At 35.7% G+C, this 22,660-nt stretch overlaps 1 protein-coding gene across 1 annotated transcript in view; it reads left to right on the top strand.

The window, feature by feature from the left end:
* Window positions 1-22,660, top strand: part of LOC150104463 (uncharacterized) — a 95,018-nt gene that overhangs the window by 46,171 nt on the left and 26,187 nt on the right. Inside the window, exon 4 of the mRNA XM_090395644.1 lies at window positions 7,598-7,721. Within this exon, the coding sequence (XP_090251770.1) occupies window positions 7,598-7,721 (124 nt within the window). The remainder of the gene's footprint in view (window positions 1-7,597; window positions 7,722-22,660) is intronic.

The raw sequence follows: 22,660 nt of genomic DNA, 5'->3' as shown, positions 1-22,660 counted from the left end.
ATCTGAAAACAAACCCCATCTCAACATCACCAGAGTTAAAGATCGGTGCTATCAATGTAAGAAGCCTGAATGGCAAAGAAATTGAGCTAGCTGAGGAATTAGATAAGTACCAGATCGACATAATAGGGGTGACTGAAACAAAAAAGACCAAAACTGGTGAGATCTTTCTGAGCAATAAATACAAAATGCTATATTCAGGCAATGATAATCAAGGAAAAGAAGGAGTAGCCATAGTATTCAACACAAAATACAAGGCTAATCTTCTTGAATGGCAGTCAGTCTCAAGTAGAGTAATGTGGACAAATATGAGAATGGGGAACTGGACAATGAGACTTATTTGTGCCTATGGTCCCGCTGAAGGTTCTACTAAGGTAGAAGTTGAGGAATTTTTTGAGGCTTTAGAAAAAGCAACTGACACAGTGAAAAAGGAAAAGTTGGTCCTTGTTGGGGATCTAAATAGCAGAGTAGGAAATGATTGTGAGACATACAAAAATATTTTGGGAAAATTTGAAGAAAAGAGCAAAGCTAATAATAATGGCAAATATCTGTTGGATTTCTGCTCAGGACATGGACTGGTTATTACTAACACCATGTTCCAACATAAAAATTTGCACAAATTCACATGGAGAGAAGAGGCCAGGAATAAGAAAAGTCTCATTGACTATGTTATTGTTGATAGTGATGTTTTCTCCCTGGTGCAGGACACCAGAGTGTACAGAGGATTTGAAATTGGAAGTGATCACTATTTAGTCTTGAGCAGGATAAAATTGAATTTCATATTGAAAAGAATAACATGTAAGAAAGTTTTAAAGCGAATAAAAGTTGAGCAGCTCTCAGATGTGAACTGTAGACTAAAATACAGAAATATTATTGAAAAGAAAATGAAAGAGTTTGAGAACAGGAATCAAACCTTGGAGATTCAGTGGCAAACTCTGAAGGAAACATTGATTGATTCTGCCAGAGAGGCATGTGGTGAGGTTGTGTGCAAGGATAAAAAAATCAGAACTCCCTGGTGGACACAGGAAGTTAGAGGCAGTGAAGGAAAAGAAGAAAGGATATCAAAAGTTCCTGGCAAATAAGTCAGCTTTTACTCTTACAGAATACAGAGACAAATGTAAGAAAGCTAAACAGTGTGTAAAACTAGCTAAACAAAAGTCATGGGAGGACTTTGGCAAGAATATAGAAAATAAATATCAAGAAGGTGGCAAAATATTCTGGAGGTTGTTGAAGAAGCTTAGGAATGGAGGAAAGAGTGCTGTAAAAGGAATTAGAGATGATAAAGGTGAAATGAAAACAGGAGAAAAAGATATCCTTGAAGTATGGAGTAATTACTTTGAAAAACTGCTAAATGAAACAAGCAGTGATGACAGCACAGTGATAAAAAACACCATACTTGAAGTAGAAAAAGCCATCAAACGCTTGAAATGTGGAAAGGCAGCAGGAGTAGATGATATTCGACCAGAAATGCTGAAGTGTGGTGGTATAAGAGTCTTACAGTGGCTGCACTGCATAGTTCAGAAAGCCTGGACAGAGGGACGAATTCCCGATGATTGGAGTAGAGCTCTCATAGTACCCATATATAAAAAGGGAAATAAAACTGAATGTGAGAATTACAGAGGTATTTCCCTGCTGAGTGTTCCTGGCAAGATCTATGCAAGTATACTTGAGAAACGGTTGAGAAGAATTGTGGAAGAAAAGCTTGGTGAAGAACAAGCTGGATTCAGGACAAATAGAGGTTGTTTGATCAGATCTTCACTTTATGACAAATAGTCTAGAAAGCATGGGAATATAACAAAGATCTGTATTTAAGTTTTGTCGATTTGGAAAAGGCATATGACAAGGTGCCAAGAGAGAAGTTATTCAATACGCTGCAGTTATATGGTGTCAATGGGGCATTATATCAAGCAATACTTAGTTTTTATTTGAGTTGTGAGTCAGCAGTTAGAATTGAAGGAAGTACAGAAAGATGGTTTAATGTTAAATCTGGTGTGAGACAAAGATGTACATTATCCCCTCTGTTATTCATTATCTATATGGATCACATTATAAAGGAAAGTGGTATTAAACATGATATCAAAATTTCAGCTCTTTGGTTTATGCGGATGATGTTATACTTCTAAATAAATCCACTACAAGTCTGCAAGATTCTCTGACTAAATTGAATAGCTGTTGTAATAGATATGGTATGAAGGTCAGCAATAAAAAGACAAAGACAATGAAAATAGGCAGAATCATTGAAAATGTTAACTGTGTTGTGAATGGAGAACCTGTGGAACAAGTAAAACATTTCAGCTACTTAGGTACAATTTTTACTGAAGATGGTAAACTAAATATAGAAATAGACAACAGAATCAGCAAAGCTGGTATCGTGGGAAGTCAATTGAATAAATTCATATGGAATAAGAAAGAAATTAGTCGGAACACTAAATTAGCTGTATACAAGACAGTGTTCAAACCAGTTTTAACTTATGGATCTGAGAGCTGGGTCAGAAGTAAAACACTTGATCAAAGACTAGAGACCGCAGATATGAGAGTCCTGAGAAAGATTAGAGGCATGAACAGATGGCATCAATGGCAATATCATATTAAAAATGAGGATATTAGGAAAGAACTTGACATTGTCAGCATCCAGGAATGCGTTAGCAGAGCTAATCTCAGATGGTATGGCCACTTAAATAGAATGGGAGAGGAAAGACTAGCAAAACAAGTGTTCTCTGCCAGGTTGGCAGGAAAACGACCCAGAGGAAGACCAAGATATAGGTGGATTGATACGGTACAAAGAGCCTTAGACGATAGAAATATAAGATCTGATAATGTTGGAGTCTTGACAAGTAACAGACTTATTTGGAGGAAAATTGTAGATAGGAAGTTAGTAATGATGTAATTTTTTCATGTAGTACTGTCATATCCTGTATACCCCTTGAGGGTACATGGCAGGAATTTGATGATGATGATGAACATATTACATGTGTCATTTCTGCAGTTTCTTTAAAACAGTTTGCTCTTTCATTCTATGTATTATCATCTATGAAAATAAGTATTAACTTTATAATATTTCTTACCAATTCAGTAAACTCTCTAGCATAAGCATTCATTTCATGTATAGTAAGTTTCCATCTCCCATTTACAGTTCATCTTCATACTCACAAAACAAATTTTTGTATTTTTTTTTTCTCTCTGCTGCTTTCCTTTGAAACAATATTTTTTTCAAAAGTATTTCCAACATATAGTTTGCTGGTTTTTAAATCTGGTGATAAGGTTTTTCTTTTATAAGATTTGAAAACATGCACAAAATTGTTATTCATCTTTTGCCCATTTGTGACTTGTATATTGTGAGTTTGAATGACTTCTTGAGTTCAGAATCTTAGAATCACTAAAGAAATAAATAAATAAAAATATTCAGCCTCAGCAGACCAATATATTCTGTCATGTGGTGGACAAATATATACCAATATGATATCAATTATATTAGTTCAATACCTGAATCAAGTAATATCACAGGAAGTTTTTTTTATTTAGAAACACTACTCTTGCACAGTCTGGTGAAGTAATTACATGATTATTCTGATATAGAAGCTTTCTTATGCATATCACCATTAAGATTTAGTCATATTTGTTATTGAGTAATTGTATGTTGATATGGTTTCAAGTCATATCCTTGAAATAAATGAAAGTGGTCTGAGCATAGCTACTTATAGCCCGTTCTATAAATAAGAAATAATAGCGCTTCAGTATGTGATAGATTTGAAAGAACTTATTATGAAACTTAAAGAAGAAAGTGCTAAATATGGTCTTAAACTTAACCTCAAAAAGACAAAAATTATGGTAATATGTGAACTTAATGATTTTGAAGTAGATGAGGAGAAAATGGAAGCAGTTAAGAATTTTGTGTTCCTAGGATCCCGAATTGATAAAGATGGTTATTGTACCGAAGAAGTTGGAAGAAGATTATTATTCGGGGAAAAAAAGCAATGACAAATTTAAGCAAGATCTTTAAAGATAAAGATATTAGCCTCGCAACAAAAATCAGAATCGTGAAAGCAATGGTATTCCCTGGGTTCTGTATGGATGTGAAAGTTGGACCCTGAGAAAGAGTGAAAGAAGGAAGATAGATTTAATTATGGGTTTGGAGACGCTTACTAAGAATACCATGGACTGCAAAGCAAACCAATAAATCAGTGACAGAATAAAGCTAAATTTGCCCACTTGAAGCAAGCTATGATCATCAAGCAAAAATTGTCATACTTCGGACATATTATGCGAGCAAATGACAGTCTGGAGAAGATGATGATGCTTGCTAAAGTTGATGGAAGCAGGAGAAGAGGAAGGCCAAGAATTAGATGGGTGGATGGAGTTAAAGAAGCAACTGGAGTGTGCTTGGAGGATTTGAAAAACACGGTCAGGGACAGATCGGAATGGAGAGTGTATGTTCGTGGAGTTGCCAGGAGTTGGAAACGACTCGATGGATCATAACACATATGATCCAACAATATGATAAATATAGCTCCTTATATTATTATAACAAATCTCCATGGAGTCATTGGAGTCATCGTGAGAAGTCTCAATAAGCAACATATCTATCATATTCACGCTCCTAGTATTCAAAACACATTCTTCCATCAATGTATTCCACTTATCCACAATTCTCCATGTTAAAAATCTATGCCTTCACCGTATCTTTACACAACTTCAAGGAATGGCCTCTTGTTTCTTCTCCCCTCCCCCATGTCTTCCACATTACATAGAATTTCTTCTCTATCAATCTGGTAAAATCCTTTCAATAACTTAAATAGCTTTTTTATATCATCCCTTTTTCACTAAACTCTGCATTTTACATTTCCTCAACCTCTCTCCATAACCAGAGTCCTGATCTTGTCTTAGTTATTCATCTATGAATCCGCTCTGGAAACTATGTGACCAAATTTGAGCTCAGTAGTCCATATGTGGTTTTTTTTACACAATTGCACAATGACATCCTTATCCCCAGTTTTCCATGTTATAGTCTTTGCAACACTCTTGAAGATGTCATACCTCATCCCTGAAGCATTTCACCAATACAGTAGACAGTCTTCTTATACCTCTCCACTCCATGTGCAACATCTTGCATATTAACTGCAATCCCATTCATTTGTCTATACTCATTTGTTTATTTAATTTTTTTCTGAAGGGAGTTAACATCAGCATCGCTTCTTATAACTGTCCTCAACTTTTCTTTTCTGGGACTACTTCTCATTTACATACACAACTTATTGGTATGATTCAGAGAGACAATTTCGCAGTCCAAGTAAGTGAACTTTTATACCATTCCATCTTTCCCAGTTTGTGAACCAATCTGTCATGTGGCAGTCTATCAAGTGCCTTTTGATGTAAATATCATGATGATATTTACATCAAAAGGCACTTGATAGACTTATGTCCAAGAATGTTGGTATATATGAGTCTCTATAAGAAACTTGCCAGAAGAAAACATGCAGTTAATAAAAGTAATATGCTAGCCATGATCATAACCTTAGTTGTTTCAACACAAATCCCCCCAAAAATATACAGGTGGCACCTGTGAATAAGTTACTATAAACTTGTGCTTCCACATTTTATCATTATTTTAAGTGTTTTTTGCTCAAATTAACCAATAAATGAAAATCACAACAGGAGTATTTAGTATCTGCTATTGTGCACCACTTCACTAACATCCGTGGCCTCAACTCCAACCTCAATAGTGTCCACTATCATCTCCAGTCTACCAAACCCCACCTACTCTTCTTGGCAGAAACTCAAATTTCACCTTTCCCCAGCACTATTCATCTGAACTTTCTAAACTACACACACCCTTTAACTCCTTTTGACCCATAGGTGGCATATGCCCACTCTGATACAACTTACCAGAGCGTAAACAACCTAGAATTGCCCGACTTTCACCTTTTTTGGTTGAAAATCTCCATTCCCCACTCAAATTCATTTGTTGTCTCTATCACTACCCTAATGCCACCAACCACTCTGAGCTCTTTAATTTCCTCTCCGTAAACATTGATTTTCCTCCATTCCCACTTCCTTAATAGTGAAATCACTCTTAGGGGATTTTAATGTCCTAAGAGGGTGATTTCCAACTGGCTTTCCTCCTCCAGTTGTACAGATCTAGCAGGCAGAGATGCTGAAACATTTGCCATCACTAACGACCTTACAGAAATTGTTCACATGCCAACCAGAATACCAGATAACCTGAACCACTCCCCAAACACCCTAGATCTTCTTGGTCCCTAGATCAAAGAAATCTGGAGTAATTACTTTGAAAGACTGTTAAACAAAAGTTAACTGAAAAGTAGCAGAAAATTTTCAAGAAGAATGCAAACAGGAGTACAAAAACTTGAAATGTGGAAAGGCAGCTGGAGTAAATGATATTCAACTAGAAATGCTGAAATATGGAGATATTTCTAGGTGGTAGATGTATTTCATTGTCCGGTGAAACACCACCACTTTGCTTATTAGAGACCTGAAGTAGTTACAGCCATGTTTGGTCGCTAGAGCAAGGGTTCTAATTTCTGTCACCCCCTACTCTTCCCACATGTAATGAGAATGATACTCTCAAAGACAAAGACATGCCAATCTCATTGGGGGGGGCTCAGATCCCCCATTTGAGGGTACAGCAGTAAAACGGTTCTGCAGGCTGGCCACTGGTTAGTACACAGGACCAAACCAGGTAGTAATGAACCTGGAGGCTTCCCGATCAGCTAGCAAAACCTCCAGCCACGTATTTTGCCAGCTCGTGACTGGAGGGGGAGACCAGATACTGTGGCTGCAGGGGGGAACTATTGAGGCCAGGTATGGATAGGAGACTGAGTGTAGGGTGTTATGTTTGTAAGTCTGTCATCCCTCACTGTATTCCTCACTTTATCTTTATTTCTTGTAAATAAAATATAATGGACCTCAACCCAAAGAAATGCAATTTAAATATTTAGAATTGTTTACTATGACTCCCTCCAGTTTAACAACTCCTAAACTTGGCAAAAATGCATCGACAGCCTAGAGCACCATCTGATTGTTATTAATGAGACTTTCTCATGAAAAATCAGATCACACCAATCTCAGGCTGCCATTGAAACCAATAAACTCTGTGACCTTGTGATATCAGAGGTACACAGCTTGATTGAGACCACTGAGTTTGTCTGTGTCACAGAAACTGTTTTGAAACACAAAACCTTTTGAGTTCTGTTCAAAGTTTGGTTGTAAATATAATCTAGCCAGACAACTAAAATTTTGTTTGCTGAAGTATCATAGCATTTTATAATGACCTGTTCTGACATTTCGAAAGTATAGGAAGCTTTTCAAGGATGTATATTAAGATGTATGTTTGAAATCTTAGAACTCTGACATAATTTAGGTACTATAAAAGGTGATCTAAATCATTCTCTTTTTATCAATTTGCATGTTGACAATAATTTTCTGATTAGTACCTAACATCTTGGATGATTGTCAAATTTATGAAAAGAGACTTTCATGAATACAAATAAATTTTACTCAACTGTTTTATATTTTAGGTAAACATTGGAAAACAAACAACTTAACCTTGATGAATTTAATACATTTGAATTAAAATTTCTAGGAGGCATTTTGCTTTTTTCCAAGTCATCACTTCTTCTTCAGGATGATAATCTGATATTGTCCCATAATATAGAAAGTCATAACACTAATCACAATAAAAGAAAGAAGATAAAGAGACGTAATGGGTAATTTGAACTTTATACTTTTTTTTTTTTTAAGCTGTGTTCTTGAGTTTTATATATTTACTATGTTACTGAGTATGCGTTTTTCTTTATTAATGAAGAAAAGACTGAAAGGCTTCAATTTGGCAATGAAAATTCATAAACGATAATAAATATCTATTAGTATTTTATATCAAGACCAAAAAATGTTTTCCTTCAAAGTTTTAAAAATTTTTGTTTGAGATAATGAAACTTTCATTTGTCAACCTGAAGCATTTTTAGTTATTTTCTTTTAATTATTATTTATACATTGATTAGAATTCATTTATGAAAGTAGCATGTGTTTCAAGCATGAGTTACTGAGATATTTAATGCTTGATTTCTGATGAGAATCAACAGTTCAAAATATCTGTCAGGATAGTAAAGATGGGCTTTAGAGCAATGGTTCTTAAACTTGAAGAATGCAGAACACTGTATACAAATATTGCTTTTTCACAAAACTAGGATAATTTTCATAAAAATCTATTGAAAAAAATTATGACAATGAACAGTTACTTTACAAAATATGATAAAACAGAATCAAAATTTGAACTAAAGCAAAAACATAAAAATAAAAAAAAATGAAACTGAACTAAAAAAAAAAAAATGGCTCAGAATTAAGAAATCCTTTAATACACATGATAAGCCAGTACTATTAATATGTTCATGTCAAGGTGATCATAGCTCTCTCACCACAAACCTAACCATCTGGCAGAGCAAGCGGAATTACTGTGTCACCCAGCAATTTCGTTCCTGCGTGTCATCAGAAATGTCACTTTTCATGACAGTTTCTTCAATTGTAACTAATCCCACATAGTGGGGGAGGAGTAATATATTAAAAAAACAATAATTAAAGAGAATGATATATTTATTATTATTATTATATATTAGTTACTATGCTTGATTTACTAAAAGATGTAAAGAATAGCAAATATAAGGAAGAGAAAAAATAGGCATGAATAAAAATGCTTTCAATACTCTAAAATGGATTATGAATAATCTACGTCTGTGATATTGTATGGTGGTGGAGTGAAGGATACATGATCCCATAAACTACAGATTTTTATATTTGCATTATAATTTAAAAAAAAAAAAATTATGAATAGATAGTAAGGGATTTGTTTGCGAAATATAAATCACTAACCAATAAGAAACAGTAACTGTATACATTGCTAACTCAGTAAATAACTATAGGGAGGGGCTTATCCTGTGATCTAATAATGCTGATGAGGTCATTCATGTGGGTGTGGCAGGAATACATGTAAGTTGACAGAGGAGCAAATCATCTTGTAAAATTTATTGTGCTTGTTATGTATGTTTCTTTCTTTTTTCATACATTTTACTTTATTTCACTTTCAGTTTTTACTCCTTACATCTATACCATCTGAAGACTGGAAGCAGCTGTCCCTATATAATGAATAACATGTCCTCCCTAACAGCCACTATACTGCAGATGCAAGAAAAACAAGTAGTTTTATTGTATCACTGAACAAGGTCCAGTGATATTTGCAGTGTGTAATATATTTGTTAACAAATAGTGGTGCAGTTAGAGACAACTGGGATAAAAAAAAACCACTACCTAATGAAACACGTTCCCTCCCACAGAAACTATGCTGCACAGACGCGAGCAAAACCATTTGTTGTAATGCCATATAGTATCTAACTATAAACAATTGTCTCCAAATTTTCAATTACATGAAATAAGTGTTTATTCAATTTCATTTGAAATTTTCATTAAGACAGATCATGAATGCTAACTTCAAATAAAATTCTACCAAAAGAGTTGCAACAACATGCTGTATAAACTTTGTGTCAGTGAGCCTGCTCAACGTGGAAGCAGCACACAAACATTAATGAGAAGTCCCATGGGTACGATAAATGTGCAAAACACTTCCTGACAACGCGAGCAAAATCATTTGTTGTAACGCCATATAGTATCTAACTATAAACAATTGTCTCCAAATTTTCAATTACATGAAATAAGTGTTTATTCAATTTCATTTGAAATTTTCATTAAGACAGATCATGAATGCTAACTTCAAATAAAATTCTACCAAAAGAGTTGCAACAACATGCTGTATAAACTTTGTGTCAGTGAGCCTGCTCAACGTGGAAGCAGCACACAAACATTAATGAGAAGTCCCATGGGTACGATAAATGTGCAAAACACTTCCTGACATGAATGTGTTAATGATTAATATTAATTATTAATTATTTTTTTATATTGATCCCATTTGCAAGAGGTTGAGAGACCTATAAGCACATCAGAACCATGTGTGCGGTGAAGATGAGAACTGAAATAAATTTTTTATTTTTTATTTTATTTTATTGTGTTTTTTTGAAGAGCTGCAGATTGTAGTTGTTTGGGAATGCTTCATGAGGAAGGCTGTTCCAGATGACAGAGGTGGATGGAATAAAAGAGGAAGAGTAGAAGCTAGTTCATTATGTTTGCAGTTGCTCAGTGAAGGGATGCTGTGCGGCTGCTGCTCTTTTATTAACATGTGCAATAAAAAAGTGGAGGAATAATGGTTGCCAGTTCGCTGCAGCAGTGACCATGGGGGTACCTGTAGAATAGACATAGTAAAGCAAATCTGTAGGAGAGGGATCATTGTCTCTGTACAAAAAGGATTTTAAGGAAAGTTTTAAATGTGCCACACGAAACGTGAGCAATATTCCAAGCATGGACAGATTTTATACTAAGGAAAGTGATGAGAACTCAGTCCACCTTTGCCACGAGTTGCCCAAGTCCTGAAGATACTTCAGGCACAAACTTTGTTTGCTTACACTTGGATAAAGGATTAAACTAAATACATAATTTATAGTCTAGCCAGTCCGCTTGGTTAGCCTAGTGGCTGTGCACTTCTCAACCTTATGCCTGGGGAAGGAGTGTCCTAGGTTCGATTCCCGTCGTTGACGTGAGTAGCCGAAGAATCTTTCTCGGCCATAGCCAAGTTAGCCGGTCTTGGGCATGGACAGTAGGGTTTTTCCCCCAGTTTATCCTGGGGTTTTTCATCCCGCAAAGCAGGAAACCAGCCTTGAGAACTCAACACTACAGGACATAGGATACACCAGCACATTGGGCATTACCACCTTATCCTGGGAACATTTTGAGGTCCGATATTTAATAAACCCTCGACACCACAAGGTAAAAGAGGGTAAAAGGGAGATGAGATAGTCTAACCAAGTGAAAAAAAACTTCCAACATCTTTCTCTAATCCTGAGTAATTTAATAATAAGGTGTGACACCTTTTGGCAACTGGCATATGTAAATATGACTTCTGTATTGCTTCAACCTTGGTATCACCTCTAGGTCTGGCTCTCACTGAAGAGACCTCAATCAAGGTCGAAACCGGTCTGGGGTAGTGACCTCTTCCCATAATGCATAGCATTATATGTTTCCCAAGAAGATGTGCCTTGCATTATGGGATAGTAAGGAAAGTGATGAGAACTCAGCCCACCTTTGGCACTAGTTGCCTCAGTCATGAAGATACTTCAGGTGCAAACTTTGTTTGCTTACTCTTGGATAAAGGATTAAACTAAATATATAATTTAAAGCACTCACAGACTCTAGCAACCCATTCCACTCATTCACAACTCTTCAAGAAAAAAGTATAGTCCTCTGCATCAATCCTATAAAACTCTTTAAGCAACGTAAATGTTTCTATCATATCGACTCTTTTTCTCCTAACCAACTTCTGCAGTCCACACGCCCACAGTCTATCTTCATAGGGAACACTCCAGGCCACTCACCATCTTGGTCACTCAACTCTGAATCCTCTCCACCGCTTCCTCATCCCAAGAAACCAAGGAGGACTACTCTTGAGCATAGTAATTCAGACGTGGACGTATCAAGTCCTTATAAAGAGGAATAACAACTTTCTTATCTCTACTTGTTAATGTGTTCTTCAGTAGCCAAGCAATCTTATGGGCTACCTTAGCAATATGCTTTCTAAACTTTAACTCTCTGTCTACCCCCCCCTCTCCCCATCAAATCTAGCTTAAACTATTTCCTGGAGTAGAGTTCCATCATGATGGTACACAGCATGTAATCTATTTATCCCAAAATGCGTAACTTTACATTTCTCCACATTAAACTGATACCCATTATCTTTTGCCTATGCTGACAGCCTATTTGCATCATCCTGCAAGTTCTCCACATTGCCTGGATTAACTATTACTATTATAGTTATATATATATAACTATTATATATTACTCTACCTAATTTTTATCAGCAAACAACTGAATATTGCTTTCAGGTTATTTGCTATATTATTTACATACAAATTAAACAGCAGTTGTCCCAGCATGACCCTTGCAGCACAGAACTAGTCACATTTTTTTTTGCCTCGATTCTGCCCCTCCATACACGACTTTCATCAGGCATCCATCCATCCTCTTATCCACTTAACCAGTGTCATATCCATCCCCATTTGTTTTAATTTCTGTAACAGAGTTCCATTTGAACGTGTGGATAGGCTTATGTGTTCGTCAGACATGTTGTAATAGATTTAACGGTATTGATATGAACACAGATGGATAAGAAAATAACTATTTATTAACTTAAAAGCTAATATTTTGCTGGTATTATTTAATAGTAAGACTAAAATCCTAATAGGGTTCCATCTAGGTTAAATAAATAAAAAAGTAGTTCAAAGTTTTGAAATAGTAGTCCAATAATAGTCTTAGAAAGTTTGAAAAAAATAAAATAAAAGTAATAAATATTAATTTGGTCTTAGGATGACTGTCTCCCAAATCTTTGGTAGATTTATACAGCCATACTTGTGAAGGTTTGTGGTATGTTTTAAGGTTTCTGTTGATTCCAGGAACAACCTCTCTGACTTGTAGAAGCTTCTCTGCATTACTTTTGTTTTTTTTTCCAATTGATCCTGTGTGCTGGGGTATTCAAAGCATGGCCTGCCAGACCCGACTTGCCATAGCAAAAGTGTCGGATATATTTTTTGTGTTCACTGAGGCGGATGTCCACAGTTCTTCCTGTCCGTTAGTAGGCGTGATGGCAAGAACAGGCCACATCATAGACTCCTGGATGTGATAAAGGAGTGCATTTGTCCTTAGGTGAACGGATGGGAGTTGCTAATTTCACATAAGGTTTAAATACGGTGCGCAGTTGGTGTTTGTTAAGCACTCTAGATATCTTCTCAGATGTGCCTTTAATGTATGGGATGGTGATAGTTTTGTTGTAGTCTTCTGTGGTAGATAGAGGGGATTTCTGGGTATCCATACATTAAAGGCACATCTGAAAAGATATCTAGGATGCTTAACAAACACCAACTGCGCACCGTATTTAAACCTTATGTGAAATTAGCAACTCTCATCCGTTCACCTAAGGACAAATGCACTCCTTTATCACATCCAGGAGTCTATGAAGTGCCCTGTTCTTGCCATCAAGCTTACTAACGGACAGGAAGAACTGTGGACATCCGACACTTTTGCTATGGCAAGTCGGGTCTGGCAGGCCATGCTTTGAATACCCTAGCACACAGGATCAATTGGAAAAAAACAAAAGTAATGCAGAGAAGCTTCTACAAGTCAGAGAGGTTGTTCCTGGAATCAACAGAAATCTTAAAACATACTCCAACCTTAACAAGTATGGCTGTATAAATCTACCAAAGATTTGGGAGACAGTCATCCTAAGACCAAATTAATATTTATTACTTTTATTTTATTTATTTTTTTTTCAAACTTTCTAAGACTATTATTTGGACTACTATTTCAAAACTTTGAACTACTTTTTTATTTATTTATTTTTTTAACCTAGATGGAGCCCTATTAGGACTTTAGTCTTGTGTTGCACGCTGCAATTACTTGTACTAGCCCCACTGTTACACCGGATTGTGGTTGTCTTGCATTTGTAACAAACTTTGTGTTGTGTGCTCTGAAGATGCTGGATATAATACTAGCGAAATATTAGCTTTTTTAAGTTAATAAATAGTTTAGCCAGCAAAGGTTGCTCGATTGGTAGAGCCTCTGCTACTAATAGCTTAAGCAAGTTTGAGCTCAGTTAGTAGTTGGACGGAGATCAATCGTTCGATGCTGTTGGCACACTCTTCCTCGATGAGTCTTTGGGCTCCCTGGAGGTGTCACATAATAATAATAATAATAGTTCATATCAATACCGTTAAATCTATTACAACAGAGTTCCATTTGATGTTCTGTCAATTCCTTTGCAAAATCCAGCAAAATCATTATGTACCTTTACCCAACTCAGCTGTTACTCTATTATAAAAAGTTAGTAAATTGGAAAGGCATGTGACCAATCCTTCACAAAGCTATGTTGACCCTCATACTGTATCATATTGTTATCTACCCAGTCTTGAATTCTCTTTTTGATCAATTTTTTCTAGTACTTTTACAATCACATCTGAGATACTGATTGTTCTATAATTTGCTGCTGCAGTCTTAGAACCTCCCTTATGCAAGGGAATTACTTTGCCCTCTTTCCACTCCATTGAAACTATAAATTAAAGAACCTAGTCAGAGGCACTGCCAGTTACCTTCCACATTGTTGCAGAACCCTAGCAGATATCCCGCAGCTGTGTTTACATTGAGATTCTTCAATATCCTAAAAATCTCCAATTCATCCACCTCTTTCCTACATTAGTGCCTGTCACATATGTTAAATCAGTAACCTTACCTAGGATGATATACCCTTGCAAACTGGTCACTCAGTAACTTAACTATTTTATCTGCTTGTGTCATCACTCATTAAGGTTAATCTTCCATAGTCATTCTTTCTCTTACTTGTCAAATCACAAAAGCGCTCTGGGATTTTCTTTGGCCTGCTCGGCTAGATTCTTCTCATAATTTGATTTTGCCTTTCTTGCCTAAGCCTTGTACTGTTCATGGGTTTGTTGGTCACCTTTCTCCTTATATATCCTCCACAGCATTTTCTTCTAATATCATTAAGCATCTCATGCTTAATGATATTACTCACCCATTGTCATTTTGTTTTATTGTCCATATGTTTGTAAAATCAAAAGAGGCTTTCAGTACAAAAGAGTTGCCACCACCAGATTTTTACCTTATGACAAATAGTCAAGTAATAGAAAGAACATGGGAAGAATATCTATTGAAGTTGTTTTGATCTTGAAAATGCATCTGCAGTACCTAGGATTTAAAATATAAATCTGTATATTGTAAATGGAACTGTATATAGTGTGATAAATAGCCTAATACTTAAGCTGCAAATTGGCAGTTAGGTTTGAAAGATGAACAGGCTTAAACTTAGTTCTTTACTCTGTGGTGACTTTATTCTCTTAAATAAATCTGCTACAAGTCCGAAGAATCTTTAGTGAAATTAAATTATTTCTACGACAAATTTGGTATGAAAATCAGCAATAAAAAAACTGAAACTATGAAAATTTGTAAGAAACCAGAAAAGAATCAACTGCATTCTCAATAGTGGACTTATTGAATAAGTCACACATTTTAGCTATTTAGGCACACATTTTTTTAACAGAGTTGAAAATTAAATATGAGAATAGACAGTAACATAAGTTAAAGCCTGGTATAGTGAGAAGCCAGTTGAATAAATTTATATGTAAAGAGAAAAATCAGCCAAATCAAACTAACAGTCTGTGAAACAGTGTTCAAACCATTTGTAATTTATAGATATGAGAGTTGTTTGGTTAGAAATATAGCAAAAAATCAAACACTGGAAATCACAATTATCAGAATTTTCTGAAGAATTAGGGATGAGAACTGATGTTATCACTGTCAGAACCATATTAAGAAAACAAAGTTATCTGACAAGAACTTGGCATTGTTAATACTCAGGGATGTCTACATATATATAATATAACTAATATAAGTAACTATAGTTACTTAAAGCAGAATAGGAGATAAAAGATTAAGAATAAAGCATTTGAAGCTAAAATGGCAAGAAAATGACCTGTAAGAAGATCAAGATAAGATATAGATGAGTTGATTCTGTTGGAAATGTTCTAGAACAGTGGTTGGCAACCTTTTTTAATATGAAGGGTGCAATACTGCCGGCACCATGAAGCTGGTGGGCGCTGCATTGCCGACTCCTCCTGATTTAAATAATTAAACTTAAATTGCAATTGGCATGAGTGGTTTTGAAATGTCTTTCTATTTTTTAGAAATAGCCACATTATTATTGCATAATAAACAAATACATTTGCCATTATGATTGATAAAGCAAGGCGCTCGCATCTGATCTGAACAGATACATGCTAATTGTTAACATCAATATTCTTTTTGTATTTATTTTTTAATTTTATTTTTTATGGTATTTTATATTCATTCATATGTGATAAAAATATGTTGTAAAAGCAAGGTAAATAAAATAATGTTAAAATTTGAAATCTCATTTTTTTTAAAAACAACTAATCATAGAATTACTAAGCCTGAAATGAGAGAAAATATGCCTGTGTCATGAGCCCTCCGTAATTTTCGAATTCTATATTGCGCTCTTCATATTAAAAAGGTTGCTGACCTCTGCAAGATGTGCTTTACATTTATGGAAAATACTAAGGAAAGAGGTCTGGAGCTTGCTCCACCTTTACTATGAGTTGCCCATAAGGCACTACTTATGCTTGTATCCGCCGAAACTTTTTGTTTCTATATATTCGGCACGAAACTCTTATAGTTTCTATATTCGGCTATGAAATAATGTTGGATTCAATATTCACTTAATTTGTACCATCATGTATTATATTTGCATTTTTTCTTCATGTTTTCTTGCATTTTAGCACATACTAGTAATGAATCTATCTCTCAGATATACTGCGATCTACGCTGCAAAATTACCGCTGCAAGCTCCAAAGCAGTTTACAATAATTTCTCTGAGGGCGCACTAAAAATTCAACGCGGGCGCCATGTTGCCGACCTCTGTTCTAGAAGATGAAAATGTAAGAGGTGATCAGATTAGAGATATGACAAATAATTTAAGTTTGGGAGAAAATTAGCGATTGAAAAGTAATCATGAAATATTAATTGCATTGGCTTGTCATACTATCTGGTACACTTCTTGTTCTATATCAGATGTTATGAAAATAATACATCACCAGTTATAGACCGTAAAATAATGATGGTAATTAAAATTCATTTAATTCAAGGGCAGCAAACTGAAATTCACCATTTTAGTTTGCTACCTTGTTTGACTATGGAAAGTGATTAAACAAAAACTGTGGAAAGTTTTTGTTTAATTTGAGTCTCGGGTCTGGGTTAGTCCCGAGCGGGTGGAAAGAGGGGAAAATAGTTCCACTGCATAAAGGTGGTTCCAAGACTGCTGTTGTAAATTACCGACCGATTAGCATATCAGGAATCATTGTCAAGGTCTTAGAGAAAATAGTCAAGAGGAAAATACAAGATTGGATAGAAGAAAATGGGATACTGTATCGGGGACAGCATGGTTTTGTGAAGGGTAGGTCATGCCTCAGTAACTTGCTCACGTATTATAACACAGTGACGGCTGAACTGGATAAGGGTAATGGGTTTACGGTGATTCTACTGGACCTTGCCAAGGCCTTTGACAGGATTCCACATGGAATTCTAATCAGTAAATTGCAGCATATGGGAATGGACATAGGGTTGGTGAGATGGATAGGAGGGTGGTTGACGGAGAGATATCAGAGAGTGGTTTACTCGGGAGTAGAGTCCACAAGACGGCCTGTGACTAGTGGTGTGCCACAAGGATCTGTTCTTGGACCACTGCTGTTTAATTTGTTCATAAATGATATAGGAAATGATCTGAGAGGAACAGTTCATTTGTTTGCGGATGATGCGAAGTTGGGTAGGGCAATAGTGAATGCAGATGATGTCAAAATTTTGCAGGATGATTTGGATAGATTGGAGGTCTCGGCTAAGGAGAATGGATGTCAGTTTAATGTGGCAAAATGTAAGGTTATGCATTTTGGGGTGAAAAGATTGGCGGCAGTTTACTGCATTGGTGGAACCCTGCTCCAGGAAATTGATGAGGCACGAGATTTAGGAGTGTTGGTAGATAAGGAATTGAAATTTAGTGGACACATTACAAAAGTGACCAAAACAGCTCATCAAATCACTTGGTTGCTGAAGAATACGTTGACAAGCAGAGACAAGCAGGTTATTGTTCCTCTCTATCGAGCCTTGATAAGACCCCATCTAGACTACTGTGCTCAGATTTGGTCACCTAGGTTTCTTCTTGATGGGGAGGAGGTGGAGAGGATCCAGAGGCGAGTGACCAAGATGATAGCAGGTCTGTGGAATGAACAGGTTGAGGATTTGTGGGTTGCAAAAATTGGTTGATAGGCGGAGGAGGGGAGATATGATTGAGACATTCAAATTACTGAAGGGTTTCTATAAAATTAATTCAGAAGATATTTTTGAGAACAGGGCTGGTTGTGGGAGGACTAGGGGACATCCATGGAAACTGGGCAAAAGTGTGGTTAGTAAAGGTGTTAGAGCTGGGTTCTTTACTTTTAGAGTAGTGAATGAGTGGAATGCGCTCCCTGAGTCTGTGGTGGATGCTGTGACAGTGAATGAGTTTAAGGCGAGGTATGATAGATACTGTATGAATGTCAAATAGTTGTGATGAATATGATTTGGGGCCTCCCTCGATGAGTCTAATGACTCCCTGGAGTTGCCCGTAATAATAGTAATAATAATAATAGTAAAAAGTATGGAAAGCTGGCTGTGGAAAAGGCTGCAGGTTCAAATCCTGCTTTGAGCATGGATGTTTGTGATTGTCTTTCAGCTTCATACATTCATTTATACAAATGTATAAACACTCTCCCAAGATGGAATGGGTCACCATGGACCCACAATGAGAGTGTCCTTTACCCAACAGTGGGGAATATATAGGCTGGGGGGGGGGGAAATAGCTATTTTGTTTTTATATATTTATTTATATTTCTTATAGCTCTTATATATTTTTCTTATATACAGGATTTCTTTAAAACAGTTTTTGGTGTTTTAAAAGCAAATGTTTTTCAGACCAAATTGTTGATACATACCTAACCTAGGACAGTTATTCACATGTTGTGCATACCTGTCTCATTCTAATCATTGTCAAATTGGTAGTGAAGTTCAACATTAAAACTCAATAATATGTTAAATAGAAATAGGGGATAAAATTAAAGATCCAGCCTTATTTCAAAGCTGAATACATGTAGAAACTGAAAGATTTGAAAATTTGACCAGAGAGCGTATGAGAATAAATCCTTGGCATAGGAGTTACATAGCATGCACTACTAAAAGGACATAAACGCTGCCTAGATCTCTGTATATTTGCCTTTTATTAGTGCATTTGATAATGGTTTCACTTGATTGACAGCAATTATGAACTAGTTGGTTCTCCTCAGAGATCATAAAGAAACCTTAAGTGTACAAAAACTCATTCATTATCAGTGTAGTCTTATGCCAGAGAGTTGTATTTTTCATAAGTGAACTCTTGCTTAGTGCATGATAGTAATTATCAAAAAAAGAGTAATATGGCTTCATATTGCTGGCAAAGTAAATTAAACAGAAATAGGAGATATTAAAGATCTATTTCAAAACCGAATTCATGTAGAAACTTTGAAAATTTCAAAAATATCACCAGAGAAACTTTTAAAATTTCTGAGTGTATTCACTTTGAAATAAGGTTGGATCTTTAATATTCCCTATGTCTGTTTAATTCACTTTGCTGGAATGCAACCATATGGCTCGTTTTTGATAATCAATAATATGTATTACGGTGAGTAAAATTTGAGTCAGTGATTCATGTGCAGTGAGTAATTAGGTAAGTATATCAAAATAATCCATCTGATAATAAATATATCAAGAGGTGATATAATCAGATTAACGAACCTGGGTGGTGTTGAAAAACATAAGCCTAACAGAATGTCCTAGAACTTCTCAATAAACCCTTGAGTAATGTTATAAGTTATTAAAATATCTGAAGTTTGGAGTGGTACTCCTCAGTTGGTTCAGAAAGTGTGAGTTCTATGAGATATAGGTCACTCAGTGTGCCAAGAATTGGCTTGTGTTGTCTATTGTCAAATAATGGCATGAGACACAGCTGTTCATGAATGTGTGTTGTAATTACAGTTTTTCATGGGTAGGAGTCACATAAATTCACTAAAACTGATAAAGTTCATTTAGAAGTTGTGATTGAAAGAAAAGATTTGAAAACATGGAAGAAGAGGATGCTTCCAACATATTTCTGTTTTTAGATGAAACAACATTCTGCATTTCAGGGAATACAGACAGTTACAGTTGTCAAACTAAGACCAAGATCTAGGTGGATTGATACAGTAAGAAGTGCCTTAGAAGATCAAAATGTCAACAGAAAGTTAGTAATGATGTAAACTTTTCATATAGTATCATCTTAATATTGTGTACACCCCTGAGGGTACAAATCAGGAATTTGATATTAATAATGATGACAGTTGCCAAACTTGGGGTTTTAGGTTTATCTGCTGAATATATACACCTTGAAATGTGCCCCCCCCCCTTCAGAGTGAATATATATCTATGCGTGTGTGATGTTTTCACACTGGGAAATATTAGTCCCATTTTTCTTTGGGAAACAAAAGGACCTCTTTTTGATATGTTAGAAAAATAATACTCTTTCACAGTTAGAGGAATGTCATAATTTTTTACCTTGGGCTTGTTTGTATTTTGAAAACAATGATAAACTTTGGATGGCCATTCCTTGAATATGTTGTGGTGATGTCGAAAAAGAGTCATTTTCTTGGTCATGTTGAGTTGTGACCATACATCCTTACATATTTTATTTATTTATTTATTTGTTTGTTTTGTTTTCAGTGGGACTATGTAAGGGATAGAATATGCACTTCAAAAGGCCAGTTCATTACAAGAGTTGCAATACAGAATTAAATACACTGTAGTTCCAGTTATCTCAAAGTGTTGAGTACTCTTACATGTGTACTCAACACTTTGAGATAACTGGAACTACAGTGTATTTAATTCTGTATTGCAAACCTCTAAACAGCTGAGTTTAGAGGTTTGATGTATACTTAGCTATACATATGGCCCACATTGAATTTCTCTTTCTTGTATTTAGAGAGAGGGAATCCAAACTATCATTCACAATATTTATCTTGTTAAATCAATATTTTCATTTAAAATGCTGAATTTTTTGTGGAAACTATATATATATATTAGGGTTACCAAGTAATTTTATAAACTTAGTTATTTTACTCCTAATCCCAAGTAAGCAAACAGTTAAGTTTGCACCTGAACGTAGTTCAAGTCTAATGGTGGTGCAACACCAGGGCAACTCATTGTAAAGGTGGGTAAAGCTCTGATCACTATTCTTAGTATTTTCCATAATGTAAAGCACATCTCACTAAGAAATGTATACTGCAATACATTATGGGCAGGGTCACTATCAAGACCAGTTTCAACCTTTTTTGAGGTCTCCTCAGTGAGTAGCTAGACCCTAAATACCAAGGTTTTAGTAATACAGAGCCTTATCAACTTTACCTATACAAGTTACTACAAGGTGTTTTTATTTTGAATAAGAATCTCTGGAGGAGATATAGATGTAAATAAGTTTTTTTACCTTGGGAATAATGTATTAGGGTTACCAAGTAATTTTATAAACTTAGTTATTTTACTCCTAATCCCAAGTAAGCAAACAGTTAAGTTTGCGCCTGAACGTAGTTCAAGTCTAAAGGTGGTGCAACATCAGGGCAACTCATTGTAAAGGTGGGTAAAGCTCTGATCTGATCTAATACATTGTTCCCCATCACGTGGGTGCCGTACCCGTGTCTCAGACTTCACATTGCAATGCAATGTCCACTTTAGCCAAAAGCCGATTAGGCTAAAGTGGACTCGGCTTAAACTTTCTCCTTCTAAAGTGACTTTCACTAAGACCTTTTAGAACTCTGGTATGTTATTTATAAGACAGTTTACAATTTATCACTTACAAAATTCCATTAATAAAATATTAATACATTAAAGTTTTCACTTATACCTATGTGCAAGCATTTCCTTTTTATAGAGTTTTTAGATCCTAGTTAAATCCAGAATGAAATGCACAATAACAAATTGAACCTTTCATTCCAGATTTAACAAAGGTTTCCACTTCCAAAAATTTTCGCATTAGAAAATTTTCAATATGTCATTCATGCACTATCTCTGGAGAGGATTTTCCTATTTTCTTAAAGCTATAAGAACTTAAAGGTCGTAAGTTATATCTAGTCTGTACAAACTCATTATCTCTATTTCTTGTTATGCTTTCTTCTCCATTTCTGTTGTTTACAGATCGCTTGCTTACATAACCTGGTTGAGAACAAGCCTTATATCTGTAATAGATAGGGTCTAGGTCATAAGAATTAGTGTGTCCTCTTCTTTCTTGAGTTTTCCGTTCCCCCCTCCGGAAGGTAGCATGCTCTGTCTCGTCATTCCCTTTCCAGTGATTTTTAACTGCGTGAGTGTTTCTTCTTGTTCCCGACACTCTTTCTAATGAGTCTCCTAGACATACTAGTCTATCCGGTTCTACTTTTGTACAGTTTTAGTCTGTCCGAGTGTACCGTCCATGTTCTCCCGTTATCCTTCCTTTCCCTTATTTTGAAATTTACCTGTGACATCTTCTTTAAGATTACATAAGGCCCAGTAGCACTTCTCCCAAGCTTTCCTCCCTTCTTCCTGTTAGAGACATGTTCCAGGAAGACAAGATTCCCTGGTCTCAGATCTTTATATTTCCTTAACTTGTTGCCATAATTTCTTGCTCTCTGTGAGCTATTGTTGCTGGTATCGACTATCAGTTCATGTGCCACTCTGTTCTCCATAATTAGGTTGTTCAGGTACTCATCAATATCAGGAAATCCCTTATTTACTTGCGAGTTGTTAAACTCACTTGGAAACAGAGGCTCAAATCCATATAGCACAACTGCAGGGGCTTCCTTAATGGCAGCATGAAGTGCTGCAAGCAAACAGGGTGTGAGATAGA

This window comes from Typopeltis vanoorti, chromosome 7 (genome assembly GCF_054136105.1).
Source record: "Typopeltis vanoorti isolate ZY-2024b chromosome 7, IOZ_Tvanoo_1.0, whole genome shotgun sequence".
Lineage (NCBI taxonomy): Eukaryota > Metazoa > Arthropoda > Arachnida > Uropygi > Thelyphonidae > Typopeltis > Typopeltis vanoorti.
Note: the sequence above shows the minus strand (reverse complement) of the source record. Positions and strands in the feature narration are given on the sequence as shown.